Source organism: Heloderma suspectum, chromosome 4, assembly GCF_057233095.1.
Source record: "Heloderma suspectum isolate Gila_16-S chromosome 4, 16-S_ref, whole genome shotgun sequence".
NCBI classification, from domain to species: Eukaryota; Metazoa; Chordata; class Lepidosauria; order Squamata; family Helodermatidae; genus Heloderma; species Heloderma suspectum.
Genome location: NC_139461.1, coordinates 58,708,645 through 58,734,796, shown reverse-complemented (window position 1 = coordinate 58,734,796; position 26,152 = coordinate 58,708,645). Strand labels below are relative to the sequence as shown.

The 26,152-nt window shown below is 44.4% G+C and overlaps 1 protein-coding gene across 1 annotated transcript in view; it reads left to right on the top strand.

The window, feature by feature from the left end:
- PREX2 (phosphatidylinositol-3,4,5-trisphosphate dependent Rac exchange factor 2) overlaps positions 1 to 18,340 on the top strand; it is a 218,198-nt gene extending 199,858 nt beyond the window's left edge. Inside the window, exons 39-40 of the mRNA XM_084848048.1 lie at positions 8,591 to 8,658; positions 16,026 to 18,340. Of these exons, the coding sequence (XP_084704174.1) occupies positions 8,591 to 8,658; positions 16,026 to 16,071 (114 nt within the window). The 3' untranslated portion in view covers positions 16,072 to 18,340. The remainder of the gene's footprint in view (positions 1 to 8,590; positions 8,659 to 16,025) is intronic.
- The last annotated feature ends 7,812 nt before the right edge of the window (positions 18,341 to 26,152 follow it).

Below are 26,152 nucleotides of genomic sequence, written 5' to 3'. Positions count from 1 at the left end.
ATTAAAGCTTAATACCAGCACCTTAAATTGGCCTTGGAAATGAATAGACAGCCAATGTAACTGGTACAGAATAGGTGTAATGTGATCAGAAAGCCTATCTCCTAGAAGTGTTCTTGCTGTCACATTCTGCACCAATTGACACTTCTGAACCATCTTCAAGGGCAGTCCCACATAGAGTGCTTTACAGTAATATAGCCTGAATGTAACCAACACATATAAATTTGCCTTCTCAAGATAAGGCTGCAGTTTCCCCCTGATGACACCTGCATCTCCATAGAGAGCACCAGCTCCAGGAGAATTCCCAAGCCGCGTACTTGGCTCTTTAGGGGGAGTGCAACCCTGTTCAGGGCCACTTGTACACCATCATCCAGCTCAGCAAATTTCCCAGCCACCAACATTTCCATCTTGTTTCAATTAAGTTTCAGCGTTTTTGCCTTCATTCACACAAAGACTGCCCCCACAGAACCACCTCCTTGAGATTAGAAGGTGGAAAAGAGAGGTGGAGCTGTGTGTCATCCGCATACTGATGATACCTCAGCCCAAACCTCAGCTGACTTCACCCACTCGTTTTATGTAGATGTTGAAAAGCGTGGCATCTAAATGTCACTGGAGAGATACAGGTCATTAATCAGACAAGTAGATTATTTGTCAGGGATGCTCTGACCTGGATTCCTGCACTGAGCAGGGGGTTGGACTCGATGGCCTTGTAGGCCCCTTCCAACCCTACCATTCTATGATTCTATGATTTGGGGACTTTCATATCTGCTTCCCAAGTGTTCCCCTTCTCCTGCATTAAATCACAAGCTACCTTTGAAACAAGTCTTCACCCGAAACCTGTTTGAGCTGTGATAGACCCATTGGCCTCCAATACCATATCCTTGGAATTAAATGCAGTCTAACACTTCTATGATGGTTATGTATAGTTCTTCTCCGTGGTCTCTGCGAATCATATATATGGGCTCTGCGCTTGCGCGGAACCTCTATTCGGGAAAAAGTTCATAGCTGAGGAACACTGTTTTCGGTGGGAACCTTCCCCCACCATCCCACTGTGCATGTCCAAATGGGTTCCTGCTGATCTCCTCAGTTCCTTTTCGACTGCCATTACGGCTGCCTCTTTGGGAACTTCATCTATTTTGTTAGGACTTAGAGCTGAGTGTTTCCCTCTTCATTCTTCGTTCTTTCGTCTTTCTTGCTTTTCTCTTGCTATATACACACACACATTTAGAATAGTTAAGTTTGTTGTTTTTTCTCCTTGTCTTGTTGGTGTATGCACTGACCCTTCAGAAAGTATGTCTGTTGTGGCAGCAAGTTGCCACTGTCGGATGGTCATTCTTTATGCTTTTTTTTGTCTTGGGGAGGCTCACGTTGTGGAGGCTTTCCAGCATTGTCAAGCCTTCTCCAAGCAAGCCTGTAAAAATCGTTCCAATAGACTAAAAGCAATTTTGTGGCAAAAAGCTCCTCAAGCTGTAGACACCCAGAAGTTTCAGACTCAATCTGGTGCCTCAAGATCTAAGGAGATCTCTGATTTAGCCTCTCCTCCTCTATCTTCGTCAGAAGTGGAGAGCGCAGACCCACTAACTCCTGGCCATTCGCTAGCAGTTTTGGTGGCTAAGAAACTTGCCAAAAAGGCTAAGCGTGCTAAGCTGACGACAGAGGCTGAGCCTAAGAAAAAGAGGAAAAAGGTGGTTAAGAAAATTCCCATCGGAGCCAGAGATTCCTCCTCCACCACCTCTTTTAAATTCACTGAAATAGACTTTGCCTTCGGTACCGACTGCCACCATACTGTTGGATCCTCCATCTATGGTCTCTGAAGGGGAGATTAGAGACCTCTCCACCATTCAGCACTGACCCAGTCTCAGTCCTCGGGTCCGACGTTCTCAATTTCCAGAAACACAATACTGTGGTCGAGGGTTGCAACCCTCTTGGTACGGAAGACCACAAGCGTCTATAGTTTATGGAAATCCCACTTCTCGGTTTCGATCACCTCTCTGTGGTTATGACAATGACTGTTGCAACAGATCTTCCTCCCCTCAATGGGAGTGGGACCTATACTCGGGATGGTCCATGCCTCCTCCAAGATCGTACCAATGCGATGACTGGTGTCTTAGAAGATATTATGATCTGTACCATGATTGTACCAGATATTTAGGAGAAGCTTCTCCTTGATACACATCGCGGCCATCAGCTTTGGTTTCATGCCTGCTGGATGTGGATGTTTTTCTACAGCCACCTCCTGTGCCTCCATGCTCCATTTCTTTGCAAGTGGCTAGAAATATATCAAATCGGGCTCCACCAGATTGCTCCCTTCCAGCTCCACTGGTACAAGAGCAGAGCAAGAAAGAAAGGATTGCCAATCGGACTGAACAGTCTCATGATTCAATGGGGGATTATCAGTCAGTTTCTTCATCTTATTCTTCTGTCCCACCATCTATTTCATCTCCTGATGATGTCATAGGTACTCAAGATAGAGTTTCTCCTTCAGAAGATATGGGACATTTTTCAGAACAAGTTTTGTGAATGGCGCAGTCATTAGGAATATACCTTCAACAGCTGACAGAAAAGGTTCAAGACCCTGTCTCTGACATTGTGTATTCTGAATCCTTGGTACCGGTAGCGATCCCGTTCCTGCTGACCCTTCTTCAATCATGGAACAAACATGGTCTGCCCCATCTTCTATGGCACCTATATCAAAGAGATTGGAGTCAATGTATAGGATACAAAAAAAGGATGCCACATTCCTTTTCTCACACCCACGGCCCAATTCTATAATAGTTGAGTCAGCTCAGGGTCAGTCTCAGCAATCTCATGCATCTCCAATGGATAAAAAAGGTTGTAGGCTCGACCTCATGGGATGCAGATTTTATTTATCGGCAGCATCAGGTCTCTGTGTTGCAAACTACCAAGCCATGGTGTCCCGTTATCAGTTGTTTTTATGGGAGAAGATGGATTCCCTATGTACCTACCTGCCAGAAGATCAAAGAGAATTGACCAGAGTGTTCCAATCGGAAGTGGTTTGATATTCATGTCAACAGATCAATACCACACAGTGTCAGGCAGATTGCAATGTGAAGTCAATGGTGGGCTCACATGTCACGCATGGCTCCGGTCTGGATTAACACCTAAGGCCCATTCTAGAATTGAAGACTTACCATTTGATGGAGAATGTCTATTTAATTCTAAGACGGATGACCAAATGGATTCCGTACAAAAGGCCAGAATGACAGCTAAACAGATGGGACTTGGACAACCCCAACAACAACAACAATCACACCAACCTCGCTGTTGGTTCAGACATCAACCTTTGTACTTTCAGAAACAAGCTGCAGACCATACCTCTCAGTACCAGCCACAACAGCAACAGCAGAGGAAGCAATACTCTACTGCTAGATATCGTACCAATTGTCCTATGCCTGACAACTCCTCTAAACGGCATCTTTGACACTGCCCTCAGTCAAATCCATTATCATCTCCCTCTACGGCAGTTTCACAATCGTCTTTCTTTCTTTCTTTCTTTCTTTCTTTCTTTCTTTCTTTCTTCCTACTTGGTGTGTGATAATCTCAGATCAATGGGTGTTGGCTATTGTTCATAGCGGATACAAGATCAACTTTGACATTCTTACCCTAGTGGGAACTGTGAGAGTGACCCCACCATCGGTAGTGTTACATCTAGAAATGGAATCTCTCCTCCAGTGCATTTCTCCAGAGGAGCAGAGCGAGAGTTTTTTCTCCTGTTACCTCACAGTTCTGAAGCATGACGGTGGACTCCATCCTATTTTGGACCTGCGGAAGTTAAACGAGTTTATCACACCCAAGAGATTCAGGATGACAATGCTTTCAACAATTCTTCTCCTCCTTCGGAAAGGTGTCTGGTTCATGGTGGTGGACCTCAAAGATGGTTACTTCCACATAGCAGTTGAAGAGTCCTACCGGAGGTTCCCTTGTTTTGCTGTAGGCTTGGAGATGTTTTGGTTTTATGTGCTACTGTTCAGCCTCACTACGGCACTGAGAGTGTTTATAAAATGTGTGGCTCAAGGGCATCAAAGTTTACTTGTATTTGGACAACTGGCTCCTAGCTGACAATTCCAAAGAGGCCATGCACTGTTCAGTCACTTTCGTTCACAGCCTTCTTGACGCTTTCGGACTTTGCCTCAACGAGGACAAATCAAACTTATTCCCTACTCAGACTGTTAAGTTCATAGGAGCACTCCTAGATGCCACTATGGGTTGTGCCTATTTCCCTTGAGACCGTGCAATTTAGCTAGTACAGTTGGCGAGCACTCTGTACTGAAAAAGCCTGGTTTCCGCATACAACATTCAGCGACTATTAGGACATATGGCAGCGATGGTGCTGGTATTGAGAATTTTCTGGGCATGATTGAGAATGTGACCCATACAAAACTGGTTCATCCAGATTTTCCACAATGAGACCGATGCTTGTCGAACCCGGTTCATGATCCCGGACCACAGTGCTCAATCTCTCCTCTGGTGGATGGACTCCAACAATCTGAATTGAGGCATTTCCTTTCTACAGCCCTCGCCATCTTGAGTCCTCACCACCGATGCCTCCCTCGATGGGTAAGGAGCTCATTGTGGGCCTCTGAAAATCCAAGGTTGTTGGTCGTCAGTAGAACGTCAGGCTCACATAAATTTTTTGGAGCTCCTTGTGGTATGGAAGGCTCTACAGGCTTCCGCAACTTACCTCAGGGGAAGACACATTCAAATCCTAACAGACAACACTTCCGTTCTGTGGCACTTGAACAAACAAGGGGGACCCACTCATCCAAACTAGTGCAGCTCACCCTCAAAATTTACGATTGGCTTGTCCCCAGGGGCATACACATCACCATGCTTCACATCACAGGGGAAGACAACATTTTGGCAGACTCAGTCGTACCTTCTGAACATCTCAAGAATGGGAACTGTCACCAGCCATCCTACACAGGATCTTTCTAAGGTGGGAAACCCCTTGAATGTGGTGTACAAGAAGTTCTGTTCAAGAGTGGGAGCAGGCTGTTGTTTGTTGGGGGATGCCTTTCTTCTTCACCGGAGTGGAACTTTCTTCTGTTGCTTTCCCCCATTTCCTCTACTACCGAGAGTGATAGCGAAGATCAAGGAGGAAGGAACCAGTTGTTTGTTGATCGCCCCATGGGAGCCGGTTTGTCTAATTGCCCATGGGTTCTAGGTGGCTTCTTACCCATGGCAACTAGCAACTCTGCCTGGGTTCGCACATCACAATTAGCTTGAATATTCACAATGGCAGCTGGCATGCACTACAACCCATTGTGGCTTATTTAAAACATGGTGGATGCTGGCAGTCAAATGAACTGGGTCAATGTGTTAAAGGGGGTTGAGAAACCCTATATAAAACCTGTATTTATGCCTATGCATGCATCATGCAGTATGCTCTGACTTCATGTAACACTGACAGGCTGGTTTTGAAAACGGAAGCAGCTTTGGCAGAAGTTAATTTTGCTGATAGGTGTAGCAACACAGCGCCCTCCAGATGGGGATGGACTACAACTCTCATCATCCCTGACCCTCGGCTGTGTTGTCTGGTGGTCATGGGAGCTGGAGTCCTCCAAGATCTAGAGGTTTCCCAAGTTGTAGGATGCTTAATCCTTTCTTGGCCTGCTGTTTTTCAGTTGCAACTCTTCCCACCAAGCTGCTTTCTGTTCTTTAGGTTGTGCTTGTGAACTTAAAAGCAGCTTGGTGGGAAATAATGGCAGTGGAAACAGTGAGCAGAAATGGCTAAGCATCACATTCCCCTCACTCCTTCTCCTTTCAATAACACCCCCTATTGAAGCTGCTTTGATTAAAAAAGCCATCCGTTGGGACTCTGTCACATGCATTTTGCATTTTAAATGCAACATAATAAAATTAACAGTTCCCTGTCTGCTACATGCTGCAGAACATGATTTTTTGTTGTTTATTCGGTCAGTTGCTTCCGACTCTTCGTGACTTCATGGACCAGTCCACGCCAGAGCTTCCTGTCGGCCGTCGCCACCCCCAGCTCCCCCAAGGTCGAGTCCATCACCTCCAGAATATCATCCATCCATCTTGCCCTTGGTCGGCCCTTCTTCCTTTTGCCTTCCACTTTCCCTAGCAGCAGCATCTTCTCCAGGGTGTCCTGTCTTCTCATTATGTGGCCAAAGTACTTCAGTTTTGCCTTGAATATCATTCCCTCAAGTGAGCAGTCTGGCTTGATTTCCTGGAGTATGGACTGGTTTGATCTTCTTGCAGTCCAAGGCACTCTCAGAATTTTCCTCCAGCACCACAGTTCAAAAGCATCTATCTTCCTTCGCTCAGCCTTCCGTAGTTATGGTCCAGCTCTCGCAGCCATAGGTTACTATGGGGAATACCATTGCTTTAACTATGCGGACCTTTGTTGTCAGTGTGGTGTCTCTGCACTTCACTATTTTATCAAGATTTGTCATTGCTGTCCTCCCAAAAAGTAAATGTCTTCTAATTTCCTGGCTGCAGTCAGTGTCTGCAGTAATCTTTGCGTCTAGAAAGACAAAGTCTGTCACTGCCTCCACGTTTTCTCCCCCTATTTGCCAGTTATCAATCAAGCTGGTTGCCATAATCTTGGTCATTTTGAGGTTTAACTGCAACCCAGCTATTGCACTTTCTTCTTTCACCTTCGTCATAAGGTTCCTCAGCTCCTCCTCTCTTTCAGCCATCAAAGTGGTATTACAAAGGCCGTAATCCTATGTACACATATGTGTGAGTAATCCCCATTGAACTCAATGGGGTTTACTTCTGAGAAGGCACTATAGGATTGCACTGACAATCAGTTCAATATCAGACAGTAGGGGGGAGTTTGAAATAGCAGACATACTAATGACCAGCCGTCCTTTTATCTTCGATATCTCTTGTTCAGGAATTTTTGACAGATCAAATGTAGTTATTCATCTTATAGCTGAGACTATTATTCCATTTATTTTGATTGGTCCATCACTTTCAAAGTTGCATCCACCTGCCAAGAGTCCTATTTTCCTGCTGAAATAGTAATTTTGATAATATACTAACTTATGTTTTATACCCTAGAAATGTAAATATTTAATTTATAATGCATACCTTCAGATTATGCCATCCAGTTGCTCATGGTAGTAGCTTTTGATAACTTTAAATGAAGGGAAGAAACACTTTGTGGGTGTTGGGGATGTGAGACCATATGTGTATGTGTGATTTACTTCTGATTGGAGAGAAACTATCAGCTTGCCATTAAGTTGTGGCTTAGAACACTAGGTCAAATGCAAGTGTTTTCTGGCCTGGATTTCAGGCCTCTAGTTATGTAACCTTTTGTATTAAATGCAATGTTAAGTTAATGGGCTAGTTTGCACTGTGTGTGCCAGCTAAATTTCCCTAATTACCCTTGCTGGATTGGCTTCCCATATTGACTGAACCCAGATGCCATGGCTTGTGCGTGTGTGTGTGCGTGTGTGTGTGTGTGTGTTGAGGGGGCACGCACAGCAATCCTCAAATAACCCAACAACAACCCATGGATTATTTGAGGGTTGTGGCCCCCTCAAACAAGTGATGCCGCCTGGGTTTGGATGACACAGCAAGCTGCACCAGCAAGGGTAATTGAGGAAATCCAGCCAGCACGCAACCAGCATGTGCAGTGGGGGAAATTAATAGTTTGCATGTTTGCATGCGTTTTGTAAGTATGTCCATGTATTTGAAGTCTTAAAATATGATTCCTCACATACTGCCAAGGTTTTCAAGAGGGCAGTGTGTACTTAGGAGGTGGGATAGTCTATCAGTCTCCTGTGCCAAAGAATAAATGTAAACCCTTCTATAATAACTATAAATTCCTAATTCTGGTTCCTTTTTGGGTGTATTTATTTTATTGCCTCTTCCCTTACACATGACTAGAATGTTTGGGAGAGTAGGGAGAGGCATGCTAGCTCCACCCCTCTCTGTTGCTGTCCTCATCACCCTCCACAAGTTGAAGGCTGACTATCTGCAGCAGGGAGCCTGCTCGTCTTAGAATCAGGGTTTTAAATTGCGGGTGTGTGTGGAGGTGCTACACGAGTAGCCCCTGGTGCAGACATCCACCATCTAACTCATGAAAAACAATGGGGCTAGAACATTCATCCCCACACTCATTGCATGGGGAATTCAGAATGCCTGAGTAAGTCTATAGATAGCCCTTGGTTTTCTCTGCTCTCACCACATTTCTCAGAAATACTGAAACTGTCCTTAAATTTGTGCACAACCTCCCTAACACCATTCTTTACCCATTCTTTCTTTCACCAAAGCTAGAAACAGAAGTTTCCCACCATTATTGTGGGAGCAGAGTTGATCATTCTCTGCACCTTTCCATGCCTTAAACAGTTTGGTCAAAATCCTGTGTTTAGAATCTGCACTGGAAACATTCTTTGATTTTTAAAATATTATTATATTTCCTGAAACTGTGAACAACTCCTTGTTTTTATTTACTGTTATTTTTTGGTATTAAGCATTTCCCACACTGCAAATAAAAATGATTATTTGGGTATCCTATCTTTGATAACTGTAACTGTCATGGTGCAAGCTTAAAAAAGATCAGCTATATATGAAACACAACCATTTTTGTGCCTTACAGGGAGCAAGAGTGCAGAACACTGCCAAGAATTTAGGAGTTAGGGACCGCACACCACCATCTGCTCCAAGGTAACTCAACATTACAATCAATTGTCTGTGACCAAGACCAACATTTCTCAAGCTTCTGTCAAATAATTCATCCAGACTCAGGCTGCAACTTTTACTAATATTTAAGTACAGATCTTTTTTGTTTTGTTTAGTTTTGAGGGTCAAATTTCAACAAAACTAGTTTGATCTTTAGTTGTGGAATCTGCCCCTCAGAAGATACTCATGATTCCCAAGCTTGACAGGGTTTGTTTTTTTTTAAAGATAATACTGGAGAAAACCAACTGATGCTTTTGGGGACCTACTCCATGAAGAATGATTCACTACTGAAGCATTTGCCCTTTGCAGAGCTCTGCATACCAAATACCTCATAATGCAGTGATTGTGGGGAGGGGGGGGATCCAACTATCATGGGAGCTCCAATTGTCCAGTTAGACCTGACTCATAATATATGATGCTGCTTTAGCTTGTTGTTGTTGTTCAGTTGTTAAGTCATGTCCGACTATTCATGACCCCATGGCCCATAGCACGCCAGGCCTTCCTGTCCTCCCCTCTCTCCTGGAGTGTGCTCAAGTTCATGATGCTTTAGCTACAGCATTATAAATTGAGATGCCAATGAAGTTCTTCCAAGCCAGGCTCAGAAACAGACTTCAAGGGCATGTAAAACCTACTTCAAATGAGAGGCGAAGTTTATTTCAATAGAGAAATATTTATCTGGCTTGGATCAGCATCTGAGCTTGAGAAGAATACCCAGCTTCCCTGCAGCCAGTCTCTGACACCTTACCAGCCCCTCAAACATACTCCCCACTTCTCTTTCACCAGTGCCAGAGTTGGAAACAGGAGTGGATATGTGAACTGAGAGCAAAAGACATAGGTGTTTTTCTTCTTCCAATACCCTGGCCCCTAATACGCTGGGTAACAGTGAGTCTTGGTGTGGAGGACCAAGCTCTCTGCAGCAGCTTACATGGACTTAAAAAACTGTCTTGAACATACTTATTTAGAGTTAAGTATCCAATACCCCAGTCCAATTCATGTACACTCAGAAAATCCAATGGGCTTTACTCCAAAAGAAGGATGAATAAGATTGCAGCCCAATTCAATGTAATAAAATATTTTAATGCTGCATCTTTATCAGTTCTTATCGGTCTACAATGGTATTTTGCTTTTTTAAAAACTAGCTGTATTAGAATGACAAATATGGCTGGTCCACGTTTTTGAGAATTTTTTCAGTTGGTGATGGATTGCACACACCTCAAATTTGTTTGAGTTGCCGTGGTCTATAGGAATTCAATCTCCCTCTCCAGGCTTCCTGCTCATTCGAGTGCAGATCTTGAGTGTTTGTACCTTGTGTTGGGTACCCGGGACAGATTAGGGATTCTGTTGGTGTACCGCCCACCCCGCTGCCCATCAGACTCCCTGCCTGAGCTGACGGAGGTGGTCTCGGACTTGGTGTTGAGGACCCCCAGAATGATGGTCCTGGGGGATCTCAACTTCCATGCCGAGGCCGCTTTATCCGGGGCGGCTCAGGACTTCATGGCCGCCATGACAACCATGGGGCTGTCCCAACATGTCATCGGCCCAACGCATATAAAAGGACACACGCTTGATCTGGTTTTCTCGACTGGGCAGGTGGATGGTGATCTGAAAGTGGAGGAATTAACATCTGTCCCTTTGTCATGGTCAGATCACTTCCTGCTGAGGTTTAGACTTCTGGCGGCCTTTCCCCTCTGCAAGGGTGGGGGACCTATTAAAATGGTCCGCCCCCGGAGATTAACGGATTCCTATGGATTCCAGAGGGCTCTGGGGGATTTTCCTGCTGGTATGGCTGGTGCTCCTGTCGAAGCCCAGGTCGCTCTGTGGAATGCAGAGATGACTCGGGCGGTTGACACGATCGCGCCCAAGCGCCCTCTCCCTCTGAGCAGAGCCCGGCCAGCTCCTTGGTATACACCTGAGCTGAGGGCAATGAAGCAAGAGGGGAGACGGCTAGAACGCAGGTGGAGGAAAACTTGTGCTGAGTCTGACCGAACACAGGTAAAAGCCCACTATCGAGCCTACTCTGTGGCGGTGAGGGAGGCAAAGAGGCAGTTCTTTTCCACCAGCATCGCATCTTCTCAGTGTCGTCCAGCGGAGCTTTTCCGAGTGGTTCGCGGCCTGTTACATTCTGGGCCAGGGAGAGAGATGGTGGAACCCTCGGTAGCATGCTGTGACAAGTTTGCGCGGCACTTTGAGGATAAAGTCGCTCAGATTCGTCATGAATTGGACACCACCATTAATGCAGTTCCATTGGTAGAGGCGTTCAGAGCACCGTCTGGTCCAGTTTTATTGGATGAGTTTCAGTTACTGAGGCCTGAGGATGCGGACAAGGTGCTTGGCCAAGTCCGATCGACCACTTGTGTGCTTGACCCTTGCCCTACATGGCTTATTCAATCAAACAGGAGGGGTTGTCCGGCTGGGTCCAGGAGGTTGTAAATTCCTCCTTGAGAGAGGGAGTGGTGCCTGCTGCTTTAAAAGAGGCAGTAATTAGACCACTCCTGAAAAAGCCTAACCTGGACCCAGAGGATGTTAATAATTATAGGCCAGTGGCCAACATCCCCTTCCTGGGCAAGGTGCTTGAGCGGGTGGTTGTAGGACAGCTCCAGGCACTCTTGAATGAAACGGATTATCTAGATCCATTTCAATCGGGCTTCAGGCCTGGTTTTGGAACGGAAACTGCCTTGGTCGCCCTGTGGGATGACCTCTGCTGGGAGAGGGACAGGGGGAGTGCGACCCTGTTGATTCTCCTGGACCTCTCAGCGGCTTTTGATACCATCGACCATGGTATCCTTCTGGATAGGTTGTCTGGGTTGGGAGTTGGAGGCACTGCACTACAGTGGTTCCGCTCCTACTTGGATGGCCAATTCCAGAAGGTGGTGCTGGGGGATTATTGCTCTGTGCCATGGCAATTGTGCCATGGGGTTCCACAGGACTCTATTTTATCCCCCATGCTGTTTAACATCTACATGAAACCGCTGGGGGAGGTTATCTGGAGGTGTGGGCTGAGGTGCCATCAATATGCGGATGACACCCAGCTCTACCTCTCTTTTTCATCAAACCCAGGTGAGGCAGTGGCTGTTCTGAACCAGTGCCTGGGCACGGTAATGGACTGGATGAGGGCTAATAAACTGAAACTCAATCCAGACAAGACGGAGGTACTGTTAGTGGGTGGTTCGTCTGCCCGGCTAGGTGATATTCAACCTGTTCTGGAGGGGGTTGCACTCCCCCTAAAGGATCAGGTTCGTAGTTTGGGGGTGCTCTTGGATCCAGAACTGTCACTTGAGGCACAGGTGAACTCAGTGGCACGGAACACTTTTTATCAGCTTAGGCTGGTATACCAACTACGCCCTTATCTGGACAGAGATAGCCTAGCTACAGTTATCCATGCTCTGATAACTTCTCGTCTGGATTACTGCAATGCGTTATACGTGGGGCTGCCTTTGAAAACGGTCCGGAAACTTCAGCTGGTCCAAAATAGGGCAGCAAGATTGTTAACAGGGACTGGCCTGCGAGCTCATATTACGCCAGTACTTTTCCAGCTGCACTGGCTGCCAGTCCATTTCCGGGCCCGATTCAAAGTGCTGGTGTTAACATTCAAAGCCCTTAACGGCTTGGGGCCAGGTTACCTGAAGGATCGCCTACTCCCATATGTGCCTGCCCGGACCTTAAGATCATCATCAGCGGCCCTTCTCCGTGAGCCCCTGCCAAAGGAAGTGAGGCGGGTGGCTACTAGGAGGAGGGCTTTTTCTGTTGTGGCACCCCGGCTCTGGAATGAGCTCCCTAGTGAGGTTCGCCTGGCGCCTACATGGTACTCCTTTCGGCGCCAGGTGAAGACCTTTTTATTTTCCCAGGCTTTTTAGCTTTCTAAATTTTTATCTTTGCTGTTTTAAATCTGTATTTTAAATTCCTGTACTGCTGCTAGGTTTTATTGTGGTTGTATTGTTATATTGTGGTTTTAATGTTCTATATATTTTAAATTGTTTTATTGTGTGTTGTTTGGTTTTAATTTTTGTGAACCGCCCAGAGAGCTTCGGCTATTGGGCGGTATAGAAATGAAATAAATAAATAAATAAAATAAAATAAAATTTCTAACAAGTAAACTTAATGAAAATAACTGAACAAACCCCAAGGATTGCATGAGAGTTTTTTTCTGCCCTACAGAGTTTATGTCAATCTAGTTGTTGTTTACAGTCTGTCTTGTACTGTGTAGATCAAAATGTAATACTTTGTTATTGAAGAACTGAAACCTGATGTACCTATACAGGCATACATTGGAGTTGTAAAACTCTTATAGAAAAATATAATGAAGAAAATATGATACTTCTGAGACACCTTTTTCCATGTTCACAAAAAGATTTAAATGGGTACCCCCATTAATATAATCAGTAAATAAGATGTTTCAGTTGATGAGCAACATAGAAGGCATACTTATTGCAATTTTGTGGCAATTATCTTGTAGTAAATTATATTTATGCGGAAGTAGCAGCCACTTGTTTGTTTCTTATATACAGACAACTGTTGTTCTTCATTCTTTTTTTGATTAGATGCAGGTTTACAGTGTTCTAGAAGTAAATGTAGAATTCGCTTCTTGATATAGCAACAGTGCAATCCACACATGTTCTCAGAAATTAACCCCATTGTGTTCAATGGGGCTTATTCCCACTTCCCAAACATTACCATAGAAGCTGGGAAACAAGTAGTGTGGGTCACTCATCCCACCCTGTTTGAATCAACTCTTAAGACCTTTTGCTATGCACTGAACTTAGCAAACACCATTTTTGAGTATCCAGTCACAACCATAACTTTTTGAGCTGTTGTGATTAAGTTGTTGTTGTTCAGTCGTTCAGTCGTGTCCGACACTTCGTGACCCCATGGATCATAGCACGCCAGGCCTTCCTGTCCTCCGCTCTTTCCTGGAGCGTGCTCAAGTCCATATTCATTGCATCAGTGATGCTATCTAGCCATCTCATCCTCTGCTGTTCCCTTCTCCTTTTGCTTCAGTCTTTCCCAGCAGCAGGGTCTTTTCCAGAGAGTTTTCTCTTCGCATTAGGTGGCCAAAATATTTGAGCTTCAGCTTTAATATCTGTCCTTCCAATGAGCACTCAGGGTTGATTTCCTTTAGGATGGACTGATTTGACCTCCTTGCAGTCCAGGGGACTCGTAAGAGTCTTCTCCAGCACCACAGTTCGAAAGCATCAATTCTTCGGCGCTCAGCCTTCCTTATAGTCCAGCTCTCACAGCCGTACGTTACTACTGGGAAAGCTATAGCTTTGATTAGATGGACCTTTGTCGGCAGGTGATGTCTCTGCTTCTTACTCTGCTGTCTAGGTTTGCCATAGCTTTCCTCCCAAGGAGCAAGCGTCTTTTAATTTCATTATTTATTATTATTTATTATTTATTACATTTATATCCCGCCTTTTTTCCTACAAGGAACTCAAGGCGGTGTACATACTCCTCCTCCTCTCCATTTTATTCTCACAACAACAACCCTGTGAGGTGGGTTGGGCTGAGAGTCTGTGACTGGCCCAAAGTCACCCAGTGAGCTTCCATGGCCGAGTGGGGACTAGAACCCAGATCTCCCAACTCCCAGTCCAGCACTCTAGCCTCTACACCACACCATCTGCGGTGATCTTGGAGCCCAAGAAAATAAAATCTGTCACTGCTTCCATTTCTTCCCCTTCCATATGCCAGGAAGTGATGGGGGCAGATGCCATGATCTTAGTTTTTTTAATGTTGAGTTTCAAACTAGCTTTTGCACTCTCCTCTTTCACCCTCAACAAGAGGCTCTTTAGATCCTCTTCGCTTTCTGCCATTAGGGTGGTATCATCTGCGTATCTGAGGTTGTTGATAATTCTCCCGGCAATCTTAATTCCGACCTGTGATTCATCCAACCCGGCGTTTCTCATGATGTACTCTGCATAGAAGTTAAATAAGCAGGGTGACAATATGCAGCCTTGTCATACTCCTTTCCCAATTTTGAACCAATCGGTTTTTCCATGTCTGGTTCTTACTGTTGCTTCTTGACCCTTGTACAGGTTTCTCAGGAGACAGGTAAGGTGGTCTGGTACCCCCATCCCTTTCAGAATTTGCCACAGTTTGTTGTGATCCACACAATCAAAGGCTTTAGCATAGTCAATGAAGCAGAAATAGACGTTTTTCTGGAATTCTCTTGCTTTCTCCATGATCCAGCGAATGTTGGCGATTTGATCTCTAGTTCCTCTGCCTCTTCGAAACCCAGCTTGTACATCTGGTAGTTCTCAGTTCGCATACTGCTGAAGCCTGGCTTGTAGGATTTTGAGCATCACCTTGCTGGCATGTGAAATGAGCGCAATTGTACGGTAGTTTGAACACTCTTTGGCGTTGCCCTTCTTTGGAATGTGATTAAGTACTACAACTCAATTTTTCCTGAGGTCATGGTTTAATAACCAGAACACACATGGCCAGCTTGAGGAGAAAACATTATAAAAGGATATCATTTAGCTAGCTTGGGCAAATATCCTGATGGTTGAGTCTGTTAAATTCCTGACTCCATGGAGAGGTAGTTATGAGCATGTACATGGACTCCGGGGATGCTTTGAGTTTCTCTGAGCCCATCTAAAAGAGATTTCCTGTGAGCAGTCAGTTATCTCCTTTTTGTATTATAAAAGTTTTAGGTGATACAGGCCCTCCTGTTGGAGGTAGGAGTTGGAATGCACAGAATTTGTGTTGCATCTTAAAAAGAGCTGTATGGTTAAAATATATATGTTATATCCCAACTCATCAACTGCATGACCATTCAGGGATTGCTTTACCCTTCCCTTTCCCTGTTGGGTGAACATTTTTGTGTGTGTTATGCTTTGGAAGCTCTCTGATGAAACTTGTAATTCTGCCTACCTAGATTAGAGCTTGTTTTAATAAGCTAAGCATTTCTTTTCTTTTCTTATATGCTCAGTCCACCTGAACCTTAATAAGCCACCTAGTTTTATGAAAGGGATGGGATCCTAACTTTCCCCTCCATTCATGGAAGAAGCTTCATTGTAGGAATGGGAGTTGCGGTCAGAGAAGGACCCCTTCTGTGAGCACAAATCTCATTCCATTCACAGAGCAAAAAGTTAAGATCAGTGACAATGGTCCCTTGACATGGTAAATGAGTATTACAGCATTTTTCTGTTGGTGCGAAACTATTTTTATACCTAAACATTTCATTACATGAAGGATACATGTACTAAAGGCACTGGCCTCATTCTGCTTTGCAATCTATATTCTTTTACTGACTCAACGGATCTATAGTAAATGGAAAATGATCACATAATATTTAAATGTTCCAGCATCTTTCACAAAGTGTGGCAATTGTAATAATTAGTCTTTGTTTTTGGCAGGTTGTACAAGTTGTGTCAGCCACCACCTCCTGTTGGAGAAGAGTAAAGACTCCTATCTGAGGAATAATCAAAAGACCAGTTTCCATGACAGTGAAGTAAAACATGAAAACCACAGTCTTTGATAGAATGTGCCTTGAGTACTGATCAGCAGCAGCACTTGGCTTCGGATAAAGCAACCTTTCTTCTTAAATATGACTGTGCCAATGAGGAACAACTACTTCTGGGGAGAAAAGGATATTTGGATTTGATGTGCGTGCTCTGTGAATTTATACTGAGGACATTTACACTGGAATAATGTTATATCTTAAGTGGTTGCTTCAGCAGTGCCAATCACCCAATTATGCACCGGTAACAAAATGAACACAAAGATGAAGCACAGATTGGAAAAACCACTATATCAGACCCTTTCAGAAAGTGATGCCTTGATCCAGAGAGAGATAAAAGAATAAACAGTTTAAAGTTGTTATGCTAGACTTAGGCTCTTGCATACATAATAACCTGAGGAGGCAGTTACACACTCAAAGCAGTCTCAGTGGGCCATTCGCACTTCACAATAAGCCATGCTGAAAACAAGCCATGGTGGGTTGTTTAAACACTCACTAAGCCATGCTTTGGCAATAATCAGGCACTTCCTAGCTTGCCATGGTTTATTTCCCCTTTCATCCTCCTACCCGCTCCACACCTCACCCTTGCTGGATTTGCATGTAACGGCAAACTATGGTGTCCCCTCACTGCAGCTCGAATGTTTAAATTGGTGGCTGCTGCTGCAATTTGAAACCCCATGGGGAAATTCACCCACAATGGCTTCTTGTTACATCCAGATCAAGTCTGATTCTCAGGCTGGCTTGTTTGTGGTTAACAACCATGCTGAGGAAACCACACTGGGTTCGGACGTCACGACATGCCACCCTGAAACAAACAAGGGTAACAACCCATCGTGGGTTGTCATGTCATGCAAACCAGGTCAGTGACTTCCTCATATAGTCACAAGAGTTTTGTGTTTGCTTTGCATGACTTGGCAATAGTCACATTCAGCATAAGATGCTCAATTTATTTCACATTGCGATGAGAGATTAGATATGATAGGTGGATTCTGATGAGTCAAAATTCTATTCATTGGTCTCCTTGATAAATTGTTCAGGAGTCACTGACAGGAATGTTTCCTACAACAGTGAACTCTTTGTGGCATAAGAGGTTTTTGATTTTACTCAGTGAGTTTATAGAAAGTCAACTGAGAACATGCATTCTTAATGCATTTTTTAACTTTGGAAATTCTGAAGTACATATACATGAGAATACAGATTTTGATGACTGAAAAGTCCTACCAATTGTGTGTGTTGTAGTTCAAAGCTCTATAATCTTCCTTCATACTACCTGGAAAATTATGTTGCATCAAGGTCTTGAAGTTAAAGCAGTTTTTTTTTTGATGGCAGACAGACAGGATTGGATACAAACCTATGATTAAGAAGTTGGTCACACAGGAAAATGACATTCTATGCATATTCACACTAGGAAAGTGGCGAGGCACTTGCTATTCTAAAGTGAATATATCACATAATTTTGTCTTATCATGATAAAATGAAATGTTGTTTCTAATGTGTTCTACAGCAGCACAATAGAAATTATAAATCAGATATAAATGTGTACCAGGTTCAGGATATCTATGTTACAGTAGAAAGTATAAATGCTAGTGGCCCTGAATGGCAATGTGGATTCACATCTGGATAAGCATAATATGTGTGCATAGAAGCCTAGTTCCATGAGTAGATCTCCCTTTTTAGATAAGGGTGGTATGCTGTATATAGCAAGCAACTAATCCTTTATTTTTCAAATATATAACATACATAATTCACTTAGTGAACTGTAATTGTTCCTTGTATATGTCCCTTCCAAAATCTTGAACTTTGTTTATGTTTAAATGTATCTAGCGTATCCATTTGCAGGATTCAGGTTCTAAAATGTAAAAGTAATTTCAAATTGTCCACTGCAAAATCATATTAAATGTTATTTCTCAGACTTGACTATAAATGAAATTTTCATGCTGGAGATGTTTGCTTAGAACTGAAATTCTGCCTTATGGACAAGATGAAATGCTGCTACAGTTCAAAAGCACAATTTAGTATAGTCTAATAGTGCCTGGAACATATTTCTTCTTAACTCATACTTCAGTATTGCTGGCTGTGGTCAAATCCTAACTAGAAAATTGTACCGTCCGCAATTAAAAAAAAAAAAAATCTATCTATCTATCTATCTATCTATCTATCTATCTATCTATCTATCTATACACACACACACACACACACACACACACACACCAATTTCAAAAGATTATCATAACACTATTTAGTCTGTAGCATCATGTATATAGTGTAAGAAATCCATTAAACTTATGCATTCCTTGAGTTATAAAAGGTATTTTTTTCTGTTCTAGCAGTATTAGATTTTGCAGAGGGAGAATATATTTTTGTAATTACTCAGTAAGAAGTCTAGAACATTGCTGCTTTTTAAGAAGTATAAATATGTATGTAAAGACATTTACAAAATATATCATTTTCTTCTAAATCTCCCATACTTGTAGCCATATTCTTTAACTTTTGTTACAAGTAATATTGATAAATAAAAATGAAATCTTCTTTATATATGGATTTGAATAACATTATTTTTCAGTGTGGTATATCTCTATGTCCATTACATGATTTCTTATAGTTGAATCTAATATATTCCATTTTTATTGTATACCAGATTTTTTTCCCAAATCTATATAAAATGTATGGAATGGAACCAAATAGTAATACACTTTTTCATGTCTCTCTTGTAAGACTATTTATTATTATTTTTATTGTTATATCATCAATGCATGTGACACTTTTCAGGGTAATGTAAAGAGAGAGAGAGAGAGAGAGAGAGAGATCTGTCTGAAGAGTTTATAGTTGTATTTTTTACAGTAAAGGCTAAACTTGGGCCCCATCTACGTGAGCCATTTGCCCTGGTGCCGCTTTGAAGGGAAGATCTTTGTGACAGTTGCAGCTTCGCAGTCCAACTGTGGTTTCACTGAGAAATCTGGATTTGCTCAGAGTCCATTTGCTGCAACGTTTTCGCTTGCTTCGGGTTCACGGGGTGGGGGTGGGGCGGGGTGAGCTGTCTGTCCCTTCCTTGGATTGAAATCACAGCGCTATTAGTGATGCCCCTCCCCATTCCTCCTCCGCAGCTCCGCAGTTACAGAGGCACGAAGAAGCAGGCTGGTGGAAGGGAAAGTGGCCTGGGGTGGGGGCGGGGGGAGAGCAGAGGGGCAAACATGTCTGCCGGGAAGTAACGCATTGCCTTCAGTTCCACGTCTCTGCCTCTCTCCCTTTAAGTATCGAGCTTGGGAGTGGAGACGTGCAGCTATGCAGGAACACAGCTGAGAAACGCTGGATGCCTGTGGATTCGAAGCTGCGTGGTTGAGGTGTGGGGGGAGGAGTCTGTGTGTGTGTGGGGGGAGCCTGTTGCCTGGGCAGTTAATGGACTACGTGCTCCTCGCTCTCTCTTCCTCCCCAGCTCCGTGCTCTCTGCTCTCAGCGCCGGCTCAATCTCTGGAGGCAGCGGCTGCCTGCTTGCCTGCCCGCCTCAGAAATGAGTATGCAGGGCTTGTTCTGAGCGTCTACTCGCAAGCAAGTCCTACATGCTAGTCGCACACCATCCTGCCCAGCCCTGTGCTCTCTCCTCTTCCTGGCTTGGGAAGTCTGCATTAACCCTCCCATCTACCGCCCCAGTTGTTAATTTGCAGCGCTAATACTGCGCAGCTCCGACTGAGCAAACAATGAAATCGGTGCCATGTAGATGCGGCCTTATTCACACTTTTAAAAAAGCATTTGTTAACATTTGTTCATGTTTGGAGGCAAATAGCGGCCTCCAATCCAGATCAGAAGTACATTCTAGAAAAGAGCGCCACGTGGCTGCTTTTCCTTCAAAATAAAAGTGGTTAGCTTATGTGCTTTTTTTTTTTAAGTGTGACTAATGTAACATGTAGTTTGGCCCTATGACACAAAAAGGGAGAGGAAGTTAAGGGAAGAAAGCCAAGGTAATAATCAGATATGGGTTCTAGCAAACACAATTAGATTTCATTTAGTCACACATAGAGTAGACCCACTGAAAGCAATTGGACTTATCAGTCATGACTAATTTCTTAGTGATTTCAGTGGGTCTACTTCTAATTATTACTATATCTGGAACCAACCCTATGTATGTAGCATGTAATGAATAATGTTATAATATTAGCCCCCTTCATACATTATACACATCCACGTGTTGAAGGGCAGTGGAGCTACACTGCTCGTCCTGCCCTCAGTGTTGCATGACTTCCCCAGGTCTGTTATCCATGCCTTAGGCATAAACCTCTTGGTGTCTGGACTTCCAGAGGAGTCGGAATGCCAGTCGCACAAGGTTCCAGTTCCTGTGGAGGCCTACAAGTGTCACTTCCCTTGCTCAGATAGCAATACCTAATTCATGGACATCAAGATCAGGAAAGCAATGTGATATTGAGGGTGGACCAGCAATGCAGTCCCACTATCCTTGGATCACTTTCATGCTATTGCCTTGAATTATTTTACATCTGATGGCGGATTTCATCCTACCTGTGAACTTTCGGGAAGGCTTTCCTGGGTTTTGATAGGACCCACTCAATTAACAGGGATTTATTTCATAGCACACTGACTACTTAGTCATTCCTACAATCACAGTGGTTGAAAGACTGCCAGAAGGTGGACTTCTAACTTTTTTGATGCATGTAGGAAAAGCATTCCTATTCATAGAGATCTCAATGCAGCCAGCTATCCTGCATGCAGGTATCTGACCCTTAGTGTCAGATACGTCTACATTTCATTTCAGATATCAAGCTTCTGCTTTCTTAAGTTGCAAAAGGGGAAGAGTTTTGGTGTGAGCAGTAGCTCTGAGATAAAAGGACATGAGAAATGTCCAGTGCCAACTCCTGTTGATTCCCAATGACAAAGCTAGCGAGGGACTAATATTCTCTTAATCCACCCAGGGGTAGTACTCTGCATCTATTAGCTCTCCCGCTGCTGAGTAAAGCCTAACAAAGCTTTCTTTCTGTAAGGTTCTTTCTAGGCATGTCTACTCAGAAGTAAATGCCAGTGAGGGGAAACAAACTCAATCTAGTCTCCACTCAAGCAAAGTCTCTGGCCTCTGGTTCAAGGCAGGTGGATAGGCTTTCTGCATAAAAGATAAAAGAGTGGGCCCCATTTTGTTGAGGAAAAACTGCCTACTACTGGTGGAGCAAGGGACAGCACCTAATTAAAAGTGGTGCGAAAACCCCACTAGGAAAGTTTTCAATAAAACTTCAATAAAACCAGGGGTGGGCAACACACAACCCACGGCCTGCTCCTGGCTGCTGTCACTACCACACCATCAAAGCTTACAACAACAGCAAGTATATTGCTGGTTACCATCAAAACTACTAAGGCAGCCTAAAGTGGCCAAATCTCACTTGTTTTAAAGTGACATTTTGCAGTTTTAGGCTTCTGTAAAGTGACCAAACTTTACTTGAAACAAGCAAGATTTGACCACCTTAGGCTTTCTTACTGGTTTGGTGCCAATTCTCAGCAGCTAACCAGGGTGTTCTTTTGGGTCCCCCACAGAGTGGAGGACAACCCACAGAGTGCAGCCTGTGTGGGTGTAGATGTGTGAAAGTGCCCCCCCTGCACCCCCTGAAGTTGTCCACCCCTGAGTTAGGCCATTGTAGACCCTCAAAACATTCTAGAAACTTTGGGATCCATAAAGCCTCCCTGAAAGCCTTGTAATTTTTTCTGCAAGTCTGGCTCCTAAAGCATGTGGTGACTAGGGATGGCGGAGAATTCCTCCACGGACTCCAATGAGGCCAGATTCTAAAGAATCTGCCCCCCCCCCCGAGTCCGTGGCGGAACGGAAGACTTATTCCCGCCTCCGTGCGGAATCCTCTTCGGCCAGATCCTCCGGCTCTGGATTGCCAGCGATACAGCCATCATGGCATATTGCTGGCTGAAGGGGACTGACTGCGTAAAGGCCTTAGTTTAAGGTAAATGCAGCCCAGCCATAGTCAGCATGGTGGCCGTATTGCTGGCACTTTGGAGCCGGCCGGCAGCTCTGCGGAATCGTGGCGGAGTGGAGCCGGCCGAAGAGGATTCCGGGGGGAGGAATGGATCACCTCCCCCCCTGTGGACACGCCCCCCAGACTGGCAGGTAAGGGATTCATACATCCCTAGTGGTGACAAGCTCCAGCCACTGATCAATGAGGTCAAATGTCTGGTTTAACTGAGGCTCAACTATACGATCCATAGAGAGTTATGTTTCTTTCCTCCATATCAAGTTCCTGGTGTCAGTGTCCCCAATTTATCTTGTGGCACCACCTTAAAGACTAATAGATTTATTGTTGCACAAGTTTTCATGAACCCACCTTGCACAAAGTGTTATCTTCAGTAGGTAGATATGCATTACATGGGCGTAGATGAAAAAATGGCCAAAATGCTATGAAACACAAGTGAAGTCTAACCTTTCTATGCAAAGCTGAAATGCATACAGGAAACACTGTATACATTTGAATTTTGCACAGAAGATCACATACTGTACTTCTTACGTTTCATGGTTTGGCTGATGAACTGGGCTTTAATGTGGAAAGTTTATGTTCCAATACATGTTAGTCTTTAATGCGCCTGCAGATTATTTTTGTGCAGTTGCTGTAACAGCGTAACATGTCTTTCCCACTGGAATTTCTTCCAAGCTTATCAATTAGCTATTTAATGCCTCCCCCCCATACCTGACATGATAGCTTAAGTTTGTAAATTTAGCATGGTTCAAGCAAATTTATTATTTTACTGTACACAGGGCTTTCAGGATTCTGAAACTGGATAGGGATGGCGGAAGTGTAGAAGCTTGTACTGAGCACAAAATTTTGTATCCATGCACTGTTATTGTATGCATGCTTTCTTGGAAGAAGGGCCCTCTGATTTCATTGAGACTCAACTCCTGCCGTAGTAAGTGTGCATAGGGTTGAAGCCTATAAATTCCCATTTTTTCTTTTTAAAAGGCAGTGTTCTGACTGTTCAACCTATGAGCTTGGAAATACGTAAAAAAATTATTCTTATTTAAGAATAATACAAATTCTTAAATAAAATAAAATAAAATAAAATAGGGAAGGGAAGGGATTTCAGTAAGATTTCCACAAGATTAATTAGAACATGAACAAAAGAGACACATTGGGTTGTATCCAATATTAGCCCTACTTAGAGCAGACGCATTGAAATGAATGGGACATAAGTTAGTCATGACTAGTTCATTTCAATGGATCCACTCCAAGTAGGACTAATACTGCATACTACCCCTGGAATGTCCCTACCATTGCTGGCAATGGGAGGGGAGGAATTAAAAAGTACCTGCCCCTTCATCAAGGACTGCCTCACCCATGTCACCATGACAGAGCATAGGACATGGCATAACTCAGGGGTCCCTAGTCTTTTTAGGCCAGTGGGCATATTTGGAATTTTGAGAATGTGTTGTGTTTTCACAAAATGGTTGCCCTGAGCAGGTGTTTGTGCCCATTTACAAAATGGTTGCCATGGTGAGCATCATCAGTCACAAAACACCCATTTCCTGGAAAGCACACTGGTGAGACTAAAAGAAAAGTAACTTGCTCAAGGACCAAAGTACAAGGCAGAGGTGAGGCCTAAGTCCCAAATCACAAAACCACTCTTTTGAACCCACAGATTTTTGCTCCAGTACCCATTTCATGGAAGGCAAACAGAGGAGGCTCACAGGCAAGCAACCTGGCTAAGAAAATGAATAAAAGGAGGAAGTAGGATATGAGCCCCAAATGCCAAATCACGTATTTGTCCCCATAAAGCACCATCAAATACCAATTTCACAGAAGGCAAACTGAGTGGCACTTTACTTGGCAGTATGCCAACCACCCAGTTTTAAAAATGGTTTTTAAATTACAAATCAGGATGGGCAGGGAACCTGGCAGGTGCCAAGGGGGTCTCCCTGGGCTTGTTGGTGTCAGTGGCTGTAACTCAACACCCAGTCACAGCACACCACCACCAGTATATGAATGCCATGTAGGGGCACTATAACTCAGATGTTATGGTGTATGTCATGCAGCTACATCTTTCTGGACTTGTACTGTGCACACTTAGAGTTCACAGTGGTTCCCTTGCGAGCCTCAAAGGGAAAGGGGTATGCATACTCACATTCACTGCAGTCTCACCCTCCCCTCACGGTATAGGTTGAGGCATGAGCATGGCAAAGCAATCAGCTCTTCTCTCTCATTCTCCCTCATACATCTCCTATGCATCCAGTTCAGGGGCTGTGTGCTTTCGCTGTTGCCCATTGCTCATTGCCCTTCACAGTCTGCCCTCCCACATGTACATGATCCATCTCACACCCTATTCTGTGCAGGCTACTAGGGAGGCCCACCTGATAACCAGCAGCAGTGATCAGGATGCTCCCAAATGTTTGCCACTGTCCAAGGCACAGAAGCACTGGCGGGGTGACCAGTTGACAATGCCACATGTGTATTTCCCTATCATGATCTACTCCATCCCAGATGCTGATCAATAACAGCTATGACTGTATCACGTGTGTTGTTTCCTTTTTAAGGGGTAGTAGATAGGGATCCCTTTCTCCTACCCTAGCATGATCTGGCACCAGCTGGGACTCTGGGTGGGACTCTGAGGGAGTGGAATGGTCAAGAAGCTTGATGGGCTCAGTGCAGTGGCCCCCTCTTTATCTGCTCAGTTAGGTACCCTGTACTTTTTTTTGGGGGGGGGGGCTCTCAGGGTGCACAAGTTGGATGGGTGCTGCTGCCACTGAGGTTGCTGCTGTCACTATGTGTCTGCCAGTGCCCTTGTTGTGTATCCTGGCCCCTTTCCTTGGTTCTTGGTAAAAAAATAAAAAAAAAAGTATTTTCTTTCTGGGGTTGGTCTTGATCCCTTCTCCCAGAGAGGGCTGTGTGTGTTTTTTTTGCAGGCCCCATGCCCAGGGAGCTATGTAGGGGCCATGTTGTGTGGGCTCTACTTCCTCCCATTTGAGTGTTGTGCTCCAAAACTGGTTGCAGGAAGGATTCATACCCCTGTGAGTTGGATGCCTGGAGACCTGCATGCTAGGCTCATTGCTGCCTGAGCCAGTGAGGGTGCTGTGGTGTCATTTTATGTGGGTGCTGCCTGCTGCTGATGCAGGGGTGTGTGCTGGGACATGTCCCAGTCATTGTGACTTCATTGGCACTCTCCATGTATGGGTGGCATATGATATTGTTGCTGGCACAGTCACTGATAGGTGGATACTGGTAGAGTTTCCATGTATACCGTTTTTAGACAATTTTTGTATTTTATGGTGGGGTGTGTGGTTTTCCCCTTCCTTCCAGGGCTGAGCATCCATTGGATGGCATAGTGGTGTCATATCTCCCCATGCCCCTGGTAGAATATGCATATACGATTGTTGTTGTTCAGTCGTTCAGTCGTGTCCGACTCTTCGTGACCCCATGGACCATAGCACGCCAGGCCTTCCTGTCCTGCGCTCTCTCCCGGAGCGTGCTCAAGTTCATATTCATTGCATCCGTGATGCCATCTAGCCATCTCATCCTCTGCCGTCCCCTTCTCCTTTTGCCTTCAGTCTTTCCCAGCATCAGGGTCTTTTCCAGGGAGTTTTCTCTTCGCATTAGGTGGCCAAAATATTGGAGCTTCAGCTTCATTATCTGTCCTTCCAATGAGCACTCAGGGTTGATTTCCTTTAGGATGGACTGATTTGACCTCCTTGCAGTCCAGGGGACTCGTAAGAGTCTTCTCCAGCACCACAGTTCGAAAGCATCAATTCTTCGGCGCTCAGCCTTCCTTATAGTCCAGCTCTCACAGCCATACATTACTACTGGGAAAACCATAGCTTTGATTAGACGGACCTTTGTCGGCAAGGTGATGTCTCTGCTTCTTACTATGCTGTCTAGGTTGACCATAGCTTTCCTCGCAAGGAGCAAGCGTCTTTTAATTTCATGGCTACAGTCACCGTCTGCGGTGATCTTGGAACCCAAGAAAGTAAAATCTGTCACTGCTTCCATTTCTTCCCCTTCCATATGCCAGGAAGTGATGGGGCCAGATGCCATGATCTTC